The 15,950-nt window shown below is 37.4% G+C and overlaps 1 protein-coding gene across 1 annotated transcript in view; it reads right to left on the bottom strand.

The window, feature by feature from the left end:
- Nucleotides 1-15,950, bottom strand: part of PKD2L2 (polycystin 2 like 2, transient receptor potential cation channel) — a 35,326-nt gene that overhangs the window by 9,166 nt on the left and 10,210 nt on the right. The window contains exons 6-12 of the mRNA XM_034655737.1: nt 15,774-15,780; nt 15,073-15,243; nt 14,597-14,778; nt 6,747-6,867; nt 5,406-5,507; nt 3,654-3,718; nt 2,558-2,612 (exon numbers count right to left, since the gene is read on the bottom strand). Coding sequence (XP_034511628.1) covers nt 2,558-2,612; nt 3,654-3,718; nt 5,406-5,507; nt 6,747-6,867; nt 14,597-14,778; nt 15,073-15,243; nt 15,774-15,780 — 703 coding nt within the window. The remainder of the gene's footprint in view (nt 1-2,557; nt 2,613-3,653; nt 3,719-5,405; nt 5,508-6,746; nt 6,868-14,596; nt 14,779-15,072; nt 15,244-15,773; nt 15,781-15,950) is intronic.

Here is a 15,950-nt window from a genome sequence, read left to right as displayed (position 1 = left end):
AACTTTGCTTATGCTTTTATATTTAACTTTTCTGAATCACTTTGTTTTAGGTATATATTTTAGGATATAGCATAGAATTGGGTGTTGCTTTGTGATTCAATCTGAAAATTTTCCTTTTTAAGTAAACTAAGCTTAGTTGCTTCTACTGATAGTCAGACATAACTGGTCACAGTTACACCGTACTGTTTCATGGTAAGTTTTAAATTTTTTACCACATGGTATATTTTGTTTTGGTTTTGGTTCTTCTGCCCTTCGGATGGTATATATTTTTGTTGTAGTGGTTTGTTTTTATTCATGTATCTTTTTTACAACCTGGGTCCTCTCTTCTTACTTGGGTTCCCTCAACAAGGAATCAAACAAGTTCAACAAGAAAATGAGCTTGTAGTTTTTTCCTTCTCCTCATCTTCCTATTACCCAACTATATTTAGTCTTATTACTGTGTTTCATGTATCTGAGAGATGGAGTCTAATGTAAGACGCACCATTGTTTATGGACCACTTAAGAAAGAAAGGCTGCCAATTACCATATGACACCCCGTCAACCGTAAGGTTCACCTTGATTTTAACGATGTTAAAATGTGAGAAGAACATGTGTTTTAAAATCATTGAAACAATTTCTTGTTTATTGTATTATTAAATATGCTAAAATTTATTCTTACTGATTATTAACTCTAAATGATAATTTTTTAATTTTAGCTATATATTCAAACCAGTCAACTTTTTCTACTTTATACCATCCCTCTCCCCCCTTCCTCTTTCCAAAATTTCTCCAGTCATCTTTTGGTTAGCTGAAGCTGATTGCTCTCGTAGAATCCTCAGGGATACAACAGTATTCTCTGAGTTCTTGCGTGTTCAAAACTATTTGAGCCTTTACACTTGCAGCACGAGTCTGCTGGATATAAATATGCTTGGCTTACATTTTCTTTCTTTGCATAATTTTTAGGTATTGCTCTGTTGATTTATGGTGTTGAATGTTGTCATGCTAACCTGGTTTTCTTTTTCTTGTAAGTCCATATTTTACTTGGGTAAGTATCATGTTCATTCTAGGTGATTTCCCCTAGGTACACAGTATGTTTTTCAATTTACATCATCTTTTATTTCAGAAATGGTTTACTGAATTAAAATTTTGTTTTTAAAAGAACCTCAAACTTACGGAAAACTTATAAGAACAGTACAAATGCTTTTTTTTTCCTTTGAAGTATTTGGAGTTGCCAACACGAATGTCCTATTGTCCCTGAGTGCATCAGTGTGTATTTGCTGCATACAAGGACATTCTCCTTTATTATAGTCACCACATAACCATCAGAATCATAAAACTGATATTGATAGATTATTATCCTCTAATGCTGAGTCCTGCATTTGAATTTGCCAGTTGTCCCAATGATGCCCTTTATAGTCAGTGGAGAGTAGCAGTGGATAGACAGAGGTATAGAATACACACACACACACACACACACACACAATCTACAATTCTAATCCAACACCACAAAGTTCAATTTAACCTTCAGCCTTTCCTTTTTGTAACTCCCTTACCTCACAGTGAGAAACCTCGCTCTACTACTTGTATAGCTGACCCCTGAACAACATGGGGGTTAGGGGCGCTGACCTTTGTGTAGTCACAAATGTGTGTGTAACTTTTGACTCCCTAAAAATTTAACAACTAATAGCCTACTGTTGACTGAAATCTTTTTTTTTTTTTAAGATTTTATTTATTTATTTGACAGAGCGACTGGGATCACAAGTAGGCAGAGTGGCAGGCAGAGGGAGAGGGAGAAGCAGGCTCCCCACTGAGCAGGGAACCAGATGTGGGGCTTGATCCCAGGACCCTGGAATCATGACCTGAGCCGAAGACAGACACTTAACCGACTGAGCTACCCCGGCGCCCTTGTTGACTGAAATCTTAATGATTCCATAAGTAGTTGATTAAAACATATTTTGTATATTAAATCTATTGTGTACTGTATTGTTACAATAAAGTAAGCTAGAGAAAAAATGTTACAGAGAAAATCAAAAGGCAGAGAAAATATATTTACAGTAAATACTGTACTGTGTTTATTAAAAAAAAAAAAAAAAGACCCACATATAACTGGACCCGCGAAGTTCAAACTGTTGTTCAACAACATGGTTCTTGAACAACACAGGTTTGAACCATGTGGGTCCACGTACACATGGATTTTGTTTACAGTACTGTAAACATAACCTTTTCATTATTCAAGGGTCAACTGTATGAAACATGAAAGTAATTAATCACATTAATGATTATGAGAGAAAAATGACATAATCATGTCAAGAGAGTATACTCACTAAACCCTGTGGGATTATCACACAGTGACTACAGCTGGAGGACCAGGGTATCCGGCTGAGAGCAACAATAAGAGAGGTAGCATGCAGGACTGAAGTGACTTGTTCTAAACAACAAACTAGCTGGATTCTGGGAGAAATTTTTGGTGGTGGCAACTACCGCTCTAAAGAAAGCAAATCATTTCAATTCTTAATCAGAACTCTTTTGTAGGCATATTTCTAATAAAGCTATCTTTATAAGAAAGTTAAAATCTTACATTTTCATCAAAGCCTTCTCTTCTGGCTTGCTCAACCAAATCTCCGCTTTTCGTACTAATATAAAATAAAAATCAGAGGCATATGACAGTAGAAAGGGAAATGACAACATAAAATACGATCAGGTCTATAGTAAGGATCTGAATTGCATTTTTGATTTTTCTGATAACACTAATTATTTGGAAAGTGTGGTCATTAATAAGTTCTCCAGACTGTCACATCTATAGCTATAAAAAAAAGTTTATATTATGTCCCACTGCCAGAGGCCTGGGTTTCAGAAGCATTTTGATACCAAAATGATTCAGTAGATGTAAAAGTATCCTTAATTATTTTGTGTAAGAATTTTTTTTTAAGATTTTATTTATTTATTTGACAGAGATAGAGACAGCCAGCGAGAGAGGGAACACAAGCAGGGGGAGTGGGAGAGGAAGAAGCAGGCTCCCAGCAGAGGAGCCTGATGTGGGGCTCGATCCCATAACGCCAGGATCACGACCTGAGCCGAAGGCAGACGCTTTACCACTGTGCCACCCAGGCGCCCCAGAATGTTTTTATTTTGATAGCTAAGTGCATGCACTTAATGTAGACTAAAATTTTTTCCTACCTTTTTAGGGGGTCTATATTCCATCCAGCTTTCTGTTAAAGCTTTTTCTGAGTGGCATGGCATGTGTTAAATTAATTTTTAATTAGCTTTAGCTTGGAGTCTCATGGCACTCTCAAAATTAGGAGGCACTACTGGTGGTGTGTTGACAACATATTTAAAATCAGCACATTGGATGTGATTGTTTTGCAATCAAAACCTTACTCTCGGGGCGCCTAGGTGGCACAGCGGTTAAGCATCTGCCTTCGGCTCAGGGCGTGATCCCGGCGTTATGGGATCGAGCCCCACATCAGGCTCTTCCGCTGTGAGCCTGCTTCTTCCTCTCCCACTCCTTCTGCTTGTGTTCCCTCTCTCGCTGGTTGTCTCTATCTCTGTCAAATAAATAAATAAAATCTTTAAAAAAAACAAAAACAAACAAACAAAAAAACCTTACTCTCATTGTGAGCTTCTAACACAATCTACAGTTTGAAACAGCAAGTTAAAAATTTAAGTCATCTTACCTTTTTTTGTCTTCATCCTCTTCAGGTTTCTTTAGTCTGAGTTTTTTGAGAGCATTGTTGTAACTCTGGGCATAATTAAAAATAGTTAAAAAATTTTTTTTAAAGATTTTATTTGTTTATTTGACAGAGATAGAGACAGCCTGAGAGAGGGAACACAAGCAGGGGGAGTGGGAGAGGAAGAAGCAGGCTCCCAGCGGAGGAGCCTGATGTGGGACTCAATCCCGGAACACTGGGATCACACACTGAGCGGAAGGCAGATGCTTAACGACTGCGCTACCCAGGCGCCCCTATCCTGTACTAATTTTGATCAAGGAATAAGAAATACGGAATGCCTGTCCCTAGGGACTACTACCCTAAAGAAATATGGATGCAATGCTGTGATTATCTTTCTTTTACTTTGTCACCACTTATGATTTCTGCCTGCTAGTGAAGAAGAAAAAGGGGTTCTCTTGTGAACATCACACTTGAACTTAGAAAAAGAAATCTTTGAACAGTTTTATGAACATTTATTGCATTTAAGGATGTTAACACTTTAATGCACATAACCAGCATCATAATCAAGAGATAAAAGATGACAAAACCTACACTTCACCTCACTGGGGGACATATTAATAGTTTCCTTTTACAGGTGAGTTCTTGGTCAGAGTTTTTAAACTCCGCTAACCTCATGGCTCTTAGGACTTTTCCTGTGTGAAGTGATGCGGTTAGAGCCATGGCTATGCAGAGGTGAGCAAGATGGTACACACATGACTCTGCTAACAACTGAAGCGAGGTAGGTGTTGAGAGGACAGGGAAGATGTCACTCTGTCCAGGAGAACAGAAGGTCATTGAGGGAATGGAGGGAATATTGCTGGGGTCAGGGAGTGACATGAGCAGAGGCCCAGAGGGGAGAGCGACATTCAATGACGGTGCACAGCGCTGTGCTCCAACACTGGCTGGGCCATACCATGCTGTCCACGGAGGCATGGAAGGTAGACATGCTACATAGTTCAGTGATCGTGAATAAGGACAGGTTGGAACTGGAGACTTGAGAAGGTTCTTGCGTGTTTGCGTAAAGAGGTTGGACTTACCTCACAGGCCCAGAGAAACTGAAGAATTGGGAGCAGAGAAGTGATATCAGAGCTGGACTGGCACAGGAAAGAGGCCAGAAGATGTTACCATACAGAAGGCTGGGAGAAAAGTACTGAGGGCCCTAACCCAGTGGTGGCGGTTAGAATTCAACATGGCCTTGAATCTCACAAATGTGAACAAAACTACAGAGATGGACTTGACACACAGGCCTTGGTAACAGACCATATGAGGGACAGGGAATAAAAAATTCAAGGTTTTTAAGCCTCGAGTGGCTGAGAAGAGTGTTGCCATTAACAGAAACATGAAAGTAAGCAAGATAAGGCCCATGGATTTCTGAGTTAAGACTGTTTATAGAAATTTACTAGCATCTAAGTTGAAAATTTTGGGAGGGAAGGGATAGGTTTATTATAAAACCCAACAGTGCTTTGCATTTAGTAAACAGCTCAATTGCTATTTGATATATCAAAATCTGAAATAACTTTGGCCACCTTTTTTAAAGCCAGAAAGAAATCTCACTTCCCTGGCAGTGAAATAATACAAATAAGAGTAAGACTGGACCAAAACAAAAAAACAGAACAAAAAACCCCACCACTACTTGGGGTTTAAGTGCTATTCAAAGGACAAAAGTATAAACTGAAAAGATTTGTCTTAGAATCAAATTAGGAAAAGAATTGGACATACCTTTTTAATCATTTTACCAAGTTCAAAATCTGGCCTTCTGCCTATTGAATAATCAGCTTTCACTTCAGAATAAGTATCATTAATAATTGCCAAAAACATGTTCTGGGGAGAAATAATCACATAATTATTTCAGTAAAAATTTAATTTACATGTTAGTGACTCTGATGAGTGCTGGGATTTTTTTTTTAAGATTTTATTTATTTATTTGACAGAGAGAGAGAGCACAAGTAGGCAGAGTGGCAGGCAGAGGCAGAGGGAGAAGCTGACTCCCCACTGAGCAGAGAGGCTGATGCAGGACTCAATCCCAAGCCCTTGGGATCGTGACCTGAGCTGAAGGCAGATGCTTAACTGACTGAGCCACCCAGGCACCCTCAGTGCTGGCATTTGTAAATTAGATTTAAAATTTAAAAGTAGCCCATATGTTCAGTAATAGAGAAATGGCTATGCAGACTATAACATAGTAGAATGGGAAACGTATAGTGTGGATATAGGTGAGTATGTTTATGGTAAATGAGAAAAACTATGTAAAATAATGCATATGAACTGGGTAGTAATATATATATCTATGTATGTATACACATATACATACACACACTAGTTGATCAACACTGCATACCAGAAGAAAACAGAGTAAGTATATGTTCATAAGAGGGGTGTTTTAAAATTCTATAAAGCTGTTTAAATGCATAGTCTTACTAAGGCTCTTATGAATACTATGTCCAGATAATACAAACAGTTGTGGAGAGGGTATTCTTACTTCCAGCCCACCTCCACCTTTCACTGAAGCCCAGCTCTGTCACTCTGAGGACTTCTGGCCACCACCAGGGGATAACTGTTGTACATTGACAAAAGTGTTTTCAAGGAGAACAGTAGCAGGGCCTCGACTAGGAAAGCAACTTTTCCTGATTAGGAAGGCCACATGAATTTGTCCTGAGCGCACGTGAAAGACCCATCCTGGGGACTCCTAAAAATCGCACAGGTATGAGCTTTTAGCCGTAAGGGCTAGAAGCCATTGCAAATGGGCAGAATATATTCATCCCTGCCAGTGTGGAATGTCCCAGGCTGGAGAGACCTGGGATATTCACGTTATACTCAGAGAGGATTGAGCACATTCCTGGCACACACCAGACACCAAGATGGTAACTAATGTGATCACATTCTCCTTTGGACAAACTGAAAACATTTAGACACTGGACTTAGCCTGGATTACCAGGAATCCACACAATTCCTATTAAATGTAAAAAGCTCTGACAGCTAAGCAGTGATATTATAATTTCTTCTAAATTAATTATTTTTTATTCTAAAAAATATTAAAAAGGGAAAATACATGGTCATACTTACCAGCAGGACAAAGAACACAAAAAAGATGAAAGTGATGAAGTAAATGGGTCCCAGGATACGATTGGCTTGCTGAATACCAGCAAAATTAAAATCTCCAAGAACAATTCGAAATTGTGCAAATCTTTGGTGGGAAGAAAGAAAAACATTATATCCCTTCACACATACATGACAACTGATGGGAGTTACCGCTGTGTCTAGGAAAGTATCCATCCAGCTGCATGTGGCATAGGTTTTCTGGCTTTAGTCATGTTAGCCCCAAGTTCAGTAAAACTAGGTGTGGATAATCCCCCTAAAGGCCAGACAAGGTACTTCAGTAGCTCAATAGTGATTCAGGAAATGATGGGCTTCCACTTAATCCCACAAGATTTGACCCTTGAGATACCTGCTTACCAACTAGTCTTGGCAATAGCCTTAGCCTTTCTTGTGCCCTTCTAAAACTTAGAATACCTGACGTTGTCCAATAAGGATTTTCAACTTGTACCTAGACCCAAGAACCCTAGAATTTCTAATACCAATAATGTGTTTATTTGTACTCCTCTTCTGCTAAAATAAGATGCCAACAATTTATCACTTGCTGAGTTTCAAACGAGTGCTGGTAATGATCCTCAAACATGATCCAGAGGTGGTTTTTTTGTTTTTGTTTTTGGAGAGTGCATTCCACTGAGCAGGGTGGGGGCAGAAGCAGAGGAAGAGGGAGAGACAGACTCCTTGCTGAGCGTGGAGCCCAACTCAGGGCTCAATCTCAGGACCTGGATATCATGACCTGAGCCGAAATCAAGAGCTGGGCGCTCAACTGACTGAGCCACCCAGGTGCCCCCTGAGGTTTACTTTATTCTCTTCAATAACTATAAATCTTGGATTTGATGTAAAATAACATTTAAAATATAACAGATCTTCATTTTATTAATATTAAAGGTGGAAAATTAAGAAATTAAGACTTTGAATAAGTGTAGTAGCAGCAGAGGTGGAATTAGGATTACTTAACAGGACATCTTATTTTCTCATCATTAATTTGCAACGGCATTGCCAGACATACCAGGGATATGTTAAAAATTATGTAGATGATGTCTTTGTTTTTAAATTGAGAACTGTTTAATTTCATCTTTACTCATACATTAAACAATTAATTTAAAATGTATTTGGATCTTTCTTCACAAGTTAAAATAGTTTTCTTAGGAATAATTATCTTTTTAGCTATAAGACAAACACTGAGCAGTCTGTAGAAGCAAGTTAGAATCTTTCATAAATGGTGATAAACATCGTTAAGGATTGCTGCTTGGGTTCTGTATTATATCAGTCAATTAAATTTCAGCATTACTTTTAATTAATGTTGATAGATCCACCAGACCCAGAAATATCTGTGATATCAGATTTAACCTAAATTCCAAAGGAGGTCAGTGGGTCAGTAGGTTAGTAGGTTAGAAAAAGATTTATTGTAGTTTCCATTTTTAAAACCCAGGTTCCTGAATTGATCATTTTAAAATAATAATTTAAAGATTATTAATAATTAGATGAAATTAAATTTTTTTCTTTAAATTATGTGAACAGTACATAGGAAAATCTCTCTTGTTTTGCCAACAGTAACATGTTACTTTATTACCAATATTTTGTTTTCTGGAATAGATAACATCTATTTTCTGTTCCTCATGGATAGCCAGGGCTCTATTATTGGACAATTAAAAGAAAAAGGCAGCACTCCAGTTCTTCTGATTATAATAATAATGCATGTTCATGGGAGAAATTTTAGAAAGTACTAAAGAAAAAGTTTTAAAAATTCGTAACCTAATTAGGAACAACCACAGTTGATACTTTCAGCTTACTTGGATTTATGTTTGATATATTTTGATGCCACTGCTACTGCTATTAGATGCTTAAAATGAGTTATTTTAAGGGGAAGTCTGGGATGGGATTTTTAATAGTATGTAGATACTTTGCGTGATTGGTTAGTCAAAAGGAAGAAGGCTTCTTGTTCCTGGTTGCCTTTGCCCAGCATGTAAAGGGAGCACAGCTGTAAACAATGAAGGAAGAAAATGTATTCAAAGAAATGGGCTACTTGGAGTTCTAGGACTCAAGAGTAACCTGGAATTTCATCTTGGGTACCTAAAACATGATTAAATCATACTTAAAGTATTTATCTAGCCTTTTTTTTTTTTTAAGATTTATTTATTTAGGGGTGCCTGGGTGGCTCAGCCAGTTAAGTGTCTGCCTTTGGCTCAGGTCATTATCCCAGGGTCCTGGGATTGAGCCCCACATCAGGATCCTGCTTCTCCTTCTGCCTCTCTCTCTCTCTCTCAAACAAATCTTTTAATTAATTAGCCTATTTATTATAAATAAATATTTATTTGAGAGAGAGAGAGCACAGCAGGGAGGGTCAGAGGGAGAAGGAGAGTTTTTAACTCTGCACTGAGTGTGGAGCCCAGTCTGGATCTCATGACTCAGATCATGACCTGAGCTGAAACCAGGAGTCAGTCGCTTAACCGACTGAGCCATCCAGGCACCCCATTTATTCAGCTTTTAATGCTGGTTTATAATGTTCTTCTGCACAAGATAAGAAAAGCTGAACTGGAAGGAGACCAAAGTCTCTCAACAACTATTTTTTCCTCTCTGATATGGGAGAATGAGAGGTTTTGTTTTAGTTTTGATCAAACTTGATCTGTAATCCTTGAGTTGTATTTACAGAAGAAAAGATAAGTTAAAGGCACCATTTTTCTTCTCCAGAAATTAGCTTGTTAACTAAAGCTTCTATTCAGTCCTTCTCTATCAGGAAAATGTCCAGATACCTCTGCTGTGTAAGTAATGTGAATAACAAAACCCTAACCAAGTTGCCGAATGGTTATAATCACATAGGAAATGGAGACTTCAAACACAATGTAATTGTCATTTTTTCCTAACTGGAATTTAGTTTATCTCTCCGCTGCCCCGGCCCAACCTAAAAGGAACACCATGACTGCTTAGCATACAGGGTTATATTTAATGAAAATACTGTTTTGTAGCTTTCTGATACCCCTGGTAACTTTCTAGAGTTCTCTCTTATAAATTAAAATATCTAACAGTTCCGTAAGAATATACCTCTGTGGTTACTATGACTTCACATGACTGGGTATTTAGCTATTCCTCAGCATTTTCCAAATATTGCCTAGTTCACTGTCTGTCTTCTGTAACTCAGGTTAAAACATGTTAGGACTTCTTGTTCCAGTCTTCTTACCTCATACCTTCTCCCACTTTCTATATCTCTATGCCACATTTTCAGTAACTTTTGATGGCCTATTTTTCACTTTACTCATACTCTCTTCATCTCTTATTTGCTGTCAAACCTGTCAACCAGGTGGGTTTTTTTTTTGTTTGTTTTTTGTTTTGTTGTTTTTAAGTAGGCTCCATGCCCAGCATGGAGCCCAATGGGGGGCTCAAATCCACAGCCCTGAGATCATGACCTGAGCCGAGATCAAGAGTACAACGCTCAACCAACTGAGCCACCCAGGCCCCATGTTAAGAGGTTTTTAATCTCAGTTACTATAATTTTCAGTTCTAGAATTCTATTTTTGATACTTTTTCAAATATGTCGCTTTTTATACTGTCCTATTCTCTAAAGCTGTTTTCTGACTTATGTTTTATTTCTCTAAATATAGTAAATATTGCATGATTATTCCAATATTGGAAGTCTTTGAGTCTGTTGTTTGTTATCCGCTTGTTCTTGCTTATGATTTCTTACCCCGTCTGTACCAGGTTTCCTTTGACTATGAGCAGTAAGTTATAGTTGAAAAATTGCTTGTAGAAGAAATTTGAGACTTAGGATGAATAAACTTTCTCCAGAGAGGTTTTTTGTTTGTGTCTGCAGATGTACATAGTCATTCTAAACCAGGACCATCTTAATACAAGTTTAAGACATGAAATTCCCTGGATACCTAGGTAATTATGAGGGATTGATTCACCTTTAACTTGAGGCTCTAGCACTTCAGTTTCCTTGCCTGATATGTGGAGAGGTTATCAGACAAACTCTCCCCTTCTCTCCCCTTATGCAAGCCCTGGACTTTGCCTTCTGTCTCCTCCTCCCCAAGAAGTGGCCAGAAACACAGTTCCTTGACTATTCCTCTGGATCCTCAAAAATGCCTTCATGACGGAGGGTTTGGTGAGGTGGGGAGGGTGGTGGAGTAAGAAACATTAGGAATATGTCTCCCCACCTAGACAACAATGACACAGGCAGAATTTGTCTGATGTAGCTGTTTTGGAACTCTGGAGTATATTTAAGGCTTGTAACTTCCAGGGGAAGGCTTAGACCACTTTGGTCAATTCCAGATTTTAGCTTGGCAAAAGCTACCCATCTGCCACCCCCCAGCCCATGGCAGGGAACCATGCATGTATTCCTGGAACAGCTTGCATGCAACCTGTGGGAGCGAGGGTGGGCAATCAGGACACTCTTCTCTAAACATTAGGGGTCTGTGTTCTGATTGCTGATTGCTCCTTCTGATTACGAGGGTGCAGAAAGAGGTGGGCATGTTCCCCTGTCTGTTTCAAGTCCCTCTCCCTCTTGCTGAATTAATGTCCTTGGTATTAAAGGGCTGGTGCCCTCCCTCCTCCTTCGTTTTTTTCTTTTTCCGCCTTTGGGAGCCAGACATTAAAGACATCAAAAGTAACTGCATACACAGAGGAAATTAGAAAGTCACCATGCATCCCCAAGGAAAGGTGCAGGCTCAGAAAAGATCTAAGAAGACCTTTACACCTCAGGCTGATCCTCAGCATGAAGACAGTATACAATAAAACAACAACAACAAACAAAGGAAACCCTGGTGAAGGGCAAGAATGTCGTTTCCAGGGTTATCACATTCTACATTCAAATGTCCAGTTTTCAACAACAACAAGAAAAGACAGGACATACACAGAAGCAGGAAAGTATGACTCAACAGAAGGAAAAAAATAAACCAGAGAAATATCCCTAAGAAAGACCAAATGGCAAACCTACTAGACAAAGACTCTAAAACAACCATCTTAGCACTGCTCAAAGATCTAAAAGACATGGAGAAAGTCAAGAAAATGATTTATGAAAAAAACGATTTATGAACAAAATGGAAATATCTATAAAGAGATAGAAAACCTCAAAAGAAACCAAGAAGAAACTGTAGAGCTGAAAAATACAATAATTGAAATGAAAGTTCATTGTAGGGATTCAGAGGCATATTGAAGCAGGCAGAAGAAAAAAAAGATCAGTGAACCTAAAGACAGGATGACTGAAATTATCAAGTTTGAGAATAAGAAAGGAAAAAGATTGAAGAAAAATGAACAGAGCCACCGGGACACCATCAAGAGACCAACATATCATAACATGAAAAGATGCTCTGTATTACTACCATTAGGGAAATGCAAATCACAACCACAATGTGATATCACCTCACATCCATTCGGATGGCTACTATTAAAAAAAAAAAGCAGCCCAGAAAATAACAAGTGTTGATGAAGATGTGGGGAAATTGAAACCCTGCACGGTTGGTAGGAATGTAAATGATGCAACCATTGCAGAAACAGTGTGGCAGTTCCTCAAAAAGCCCAGAATAGAATTACCATATGATCCAGCAATTCCAGCTCTGGGTGTATAACAAAAAGAATTAAAAGCAGAGTATCGAAGAGATATTTGTACACCCATGCTCATAGCATTATTCACAACAGCTAAGACTTGGAAGAAGTCCAGATGGCCATCAACAGACTAATGGATAATCAAAGTGAGATTTATACATAGAATGTATTCAGCCTTACAAAGGGAGCCTTAAAAAGGGAGGAAATTCTGACATATTGCACGACACTGATGAATCCTGAAGACACATGTTAAGGGGAATTAATCAGTGACAAAAAGACAAATACTGTATGATCCCACTAAGTACCTAGAGTTAATGGAGATCGAGAGAGAGAGAGAGAGAGAAAGTAGAATGGTGGTTGCCAGAGGCTGGGGAAGGGGGGAAGTAGAGAATTCTTGATTAATGGGCATAGTTTAGGTTTTACAAGATGAAAAGAGTTCTGGAGATGGATGGTGGTGATGGTTGCACAGTATGAATGTACTTAATCTCACTAAATTGTATACTTAGAAATGGTTAAGATGGTAAATTTTATGTATATTTTAATAATAAAAAAATCCTTATATAATTAAAAAGCTTTCAGGGCAAATGAAGCTTTGGATGCTGAGCTTACTTCTCTGGGTTCTTGCCTTTTGGTTTTGGTCCACTTATTATCTACTTTTTTGTTAGTTCTTCAATGTTATCTGTATTTCGTCTAGCTTTTTCAACTGTCTTGAAGAGGAGGTTGATCTGAATAACCCAGCACATCATTACCAAAAGCAGAAGTCCCTTCATTAATGTATTCCAAAGTTGTCTACCTGTTTATTCTGTGCCTTATACTTCCTTTCTTCCCCACTATCGAGGGTAAGACCAATTTCCAAGTTCTGTAAATTACTACATTTATATTCAGTGTCCAACACTACTAAGTTTTATTAGTAAGTGACACTTGAATTAAGATCCTAGGAAAGGACCAGGAAGTTGTTGGAACTGCAAGTGTAATTCACTCAAGAGAAAGATAATTAGACTTCTCAAATTGTAGGTTATTTGACACTGGAAAGAATCTTTGGGAGTAACTTAGTCCAGTCCCTTCATTTGCAGATAAAGAAAGAAAGGTCTAGAAAAGTTGAACAGCTAGTGGCAGAAGTGGAAAGTAGAACTATATCCTCTTGGTTCCTAGTCCACTCTTCTTTCTACTACTGATTAATAAAGGGTTATTTCAGCAAATATTATGAAATTTCTTAGAATGGGTACTTCAAATATATCCATGTGGATGGTGAAAAGAGAGCAACTCAAGACATTTCCTTAGACCAGAGTCCCCCAAAATCAAATAAAAGGGCATTGACAAGTAAGTTTGGAGAATTCTTGACTAAAGAAAGTTATTACAGTTTTTCTCACGGCCGTATGTTAATATGCACCGCAAATTTTCGAAAGAGTGATGCAAAATTTCAAAAACTTAAGTATGAAGCCATTTCCCATCAAGCTTGGTCTAAGTTACACAGAACATATTTTTGAGAATTGATATTTCAGACTATCATAATTTTCTTAAACACACAGAACTTATTTTACCTATTCAAAAAGGAGAGTGAATTTATTTAAATTATTCATTAAAAAAAAAAAAGCCTGAATATTTTTCTAAGGATTCTACCTGATCAGTTGTATAAGTTTGTTGCCTGCTGATTGCTTTATGCATATAAAATATTTTTTTAAAGATTTTTTTATTTATTTATGTGACAGACCGCCAGTGAGAGAGGGAACACAGCAGGGGAGTGGGAGAGGAAGAAGCAGGCTCCCAGTGGAGGGGCCCGATGTGGGACTTGATCCCAGAACGCCGGGATCACGCCCTGAGCCGAAGGCAGACGCTTAATGACTGCGCTACCCAGGCGCCCCCATGCATATAAAATATTTTTAAAACACAGCTTTGCCAGATCAGCAAAGGACAATCAGGTGAATATCAATAAAAGGATTCTAAAAGTAGAGCCCTTAAAGAAAAACATTTAAACTTTCTTTTCTCCAGACAATAAATATTACAGAAACATAGAGGCCAATTTCTGTTATATTTAGTAAAATTTTTACCAATGAAAAATTATTTTTCTAACTTGACCTCTTAACATTTAAAAAATAGACTGCACTATCCATTGGGATCTCTTAATGTTAAACACTGCTTCAAGTGTGACCAGGTATTTTTCTATCAGTGAAAATATAAAACCAAGTTTAAATTCATGAATACATATGCTACTACTTATTATAGGCCTTTCCATGATTTTTTCTTATAAACTAGTAAATATAATTACATTTACTCTAACAGCTTACATGGCATTTTGAAAAGTGGAAAAGTCGTCAACTTGTGATCCAAAAACAAGAAATCCTAACTGAGCATAAGCAAAGAATATTATAAAAAACATGATGGCAAATCCTACTATGTCTTTGATACAGCGGGACAAGGTTGATGACAGCTGAGACATTGTCTTATTAAAACTTATGAATTTGAATATCTGAAAAAGAACAAAGTTAACTGAAACAGAAGAATATCTAATATCATAATTAGTTAGAGTAAGTTAAATTAATTTCAGAAAAGATTTGCTTCAAATTAAAGGAAGTGCTTAATGATAGTTAGGAGTCTTTGAAGATTTGCCCGCAATCATCGCAAGGCCAACCTACTTTTAAAATTACTTCATAGTTAAGAAAATCCTTTTTTTCCCCATAACTTTGCAGCTCTAGTTCCCATTTTGCTATCTTAAAAAATATATATCTAATCTGCTGTATTTAATATAATAAAGTATAAATACCTTTATCCATGCAAAAAAGATGGTGACAGCAAGTATATTATTGTAGTAAGTGTGCCAGTATGCAAGAAAATAGAAGTCTGAATATTTTTCAGTATTTTTTAACAGGTCTCCAAGTAAGAGAAAAATTTGTATATTACAGTATATGTTGAAGGCAACAGTCACAAAACACAACTAAATGGGAAAATAAGAAAGGTTAAATTAGAGACCATTTCTGTTTCTAAATCTCCTGCAGCCTATGGACAGACACAGGAAAAAGTTCATCATAAGTTTAACAAAAAGGGAGGGGAAACTAAGACATAGGCTTTTATGTGAATGGAAGTAAACCTCGACTTACAGAAGGTTAAGATAGCAAAATGATCACAAAAGTACCGAAATACTGATCACCTGACCATCCTAATCTATGTGCCTGTTTCTTTGAGTCATAAAGCACAAATGTCTAAAATGATTATATTATTCTGACAAGTCTGCATTTCTGCTCCATGTAACTACGTGATACCTGGAAGTTTATTTTTATTTATGTGTTTATGTATTTATTTATAATTCCAGTGTAGTTAACATAAAGTGTTATGTTAGTTTCAGGTGTACAGTATAGTAGTTCAACACTTCCCTACACATGAGACTTAAAAGTTTAGTATTTTCTACCACATAACCACAAAAATTTTTCAGTGACACAAAAATAAGACTTTTGAGAGCCCTCCAACAACTTTTCTAGAAGAGGATTTCAGAACCAGGTTATGTCAGGTATCACAGCTTTCTAACTGTCATGAAAATCTTCCTTTGACTTCCTTTGCCTGAAATGCTCAGATAGTTTTTTTTTAATGATTTTTTATTATATTATGTTAGTCACCATACAGTACATCCCCGGTTTCCAATGTAAA

Source organism: Ailuropoda melanoleuca, chromosome 3 (assembly GCF_002007445.2).
Source record: "Ailuropoda melanoleuca isolate Jingjing chromosome 3, ASM200744v2, whole genome shotgun sequence".
NCBI classification, from domain to species: domain Eukaryota; kingdom Metazoa; phylum Chordata; class Mammalia; order Carnivora; family Ursidae; genus Ailuropoda; species Ailuropoda melanoleuca.
Note: the sequence above shows the minus strand (reverse complement) of the source record. Positions and strands in the feature narration are given on the sequence as shown.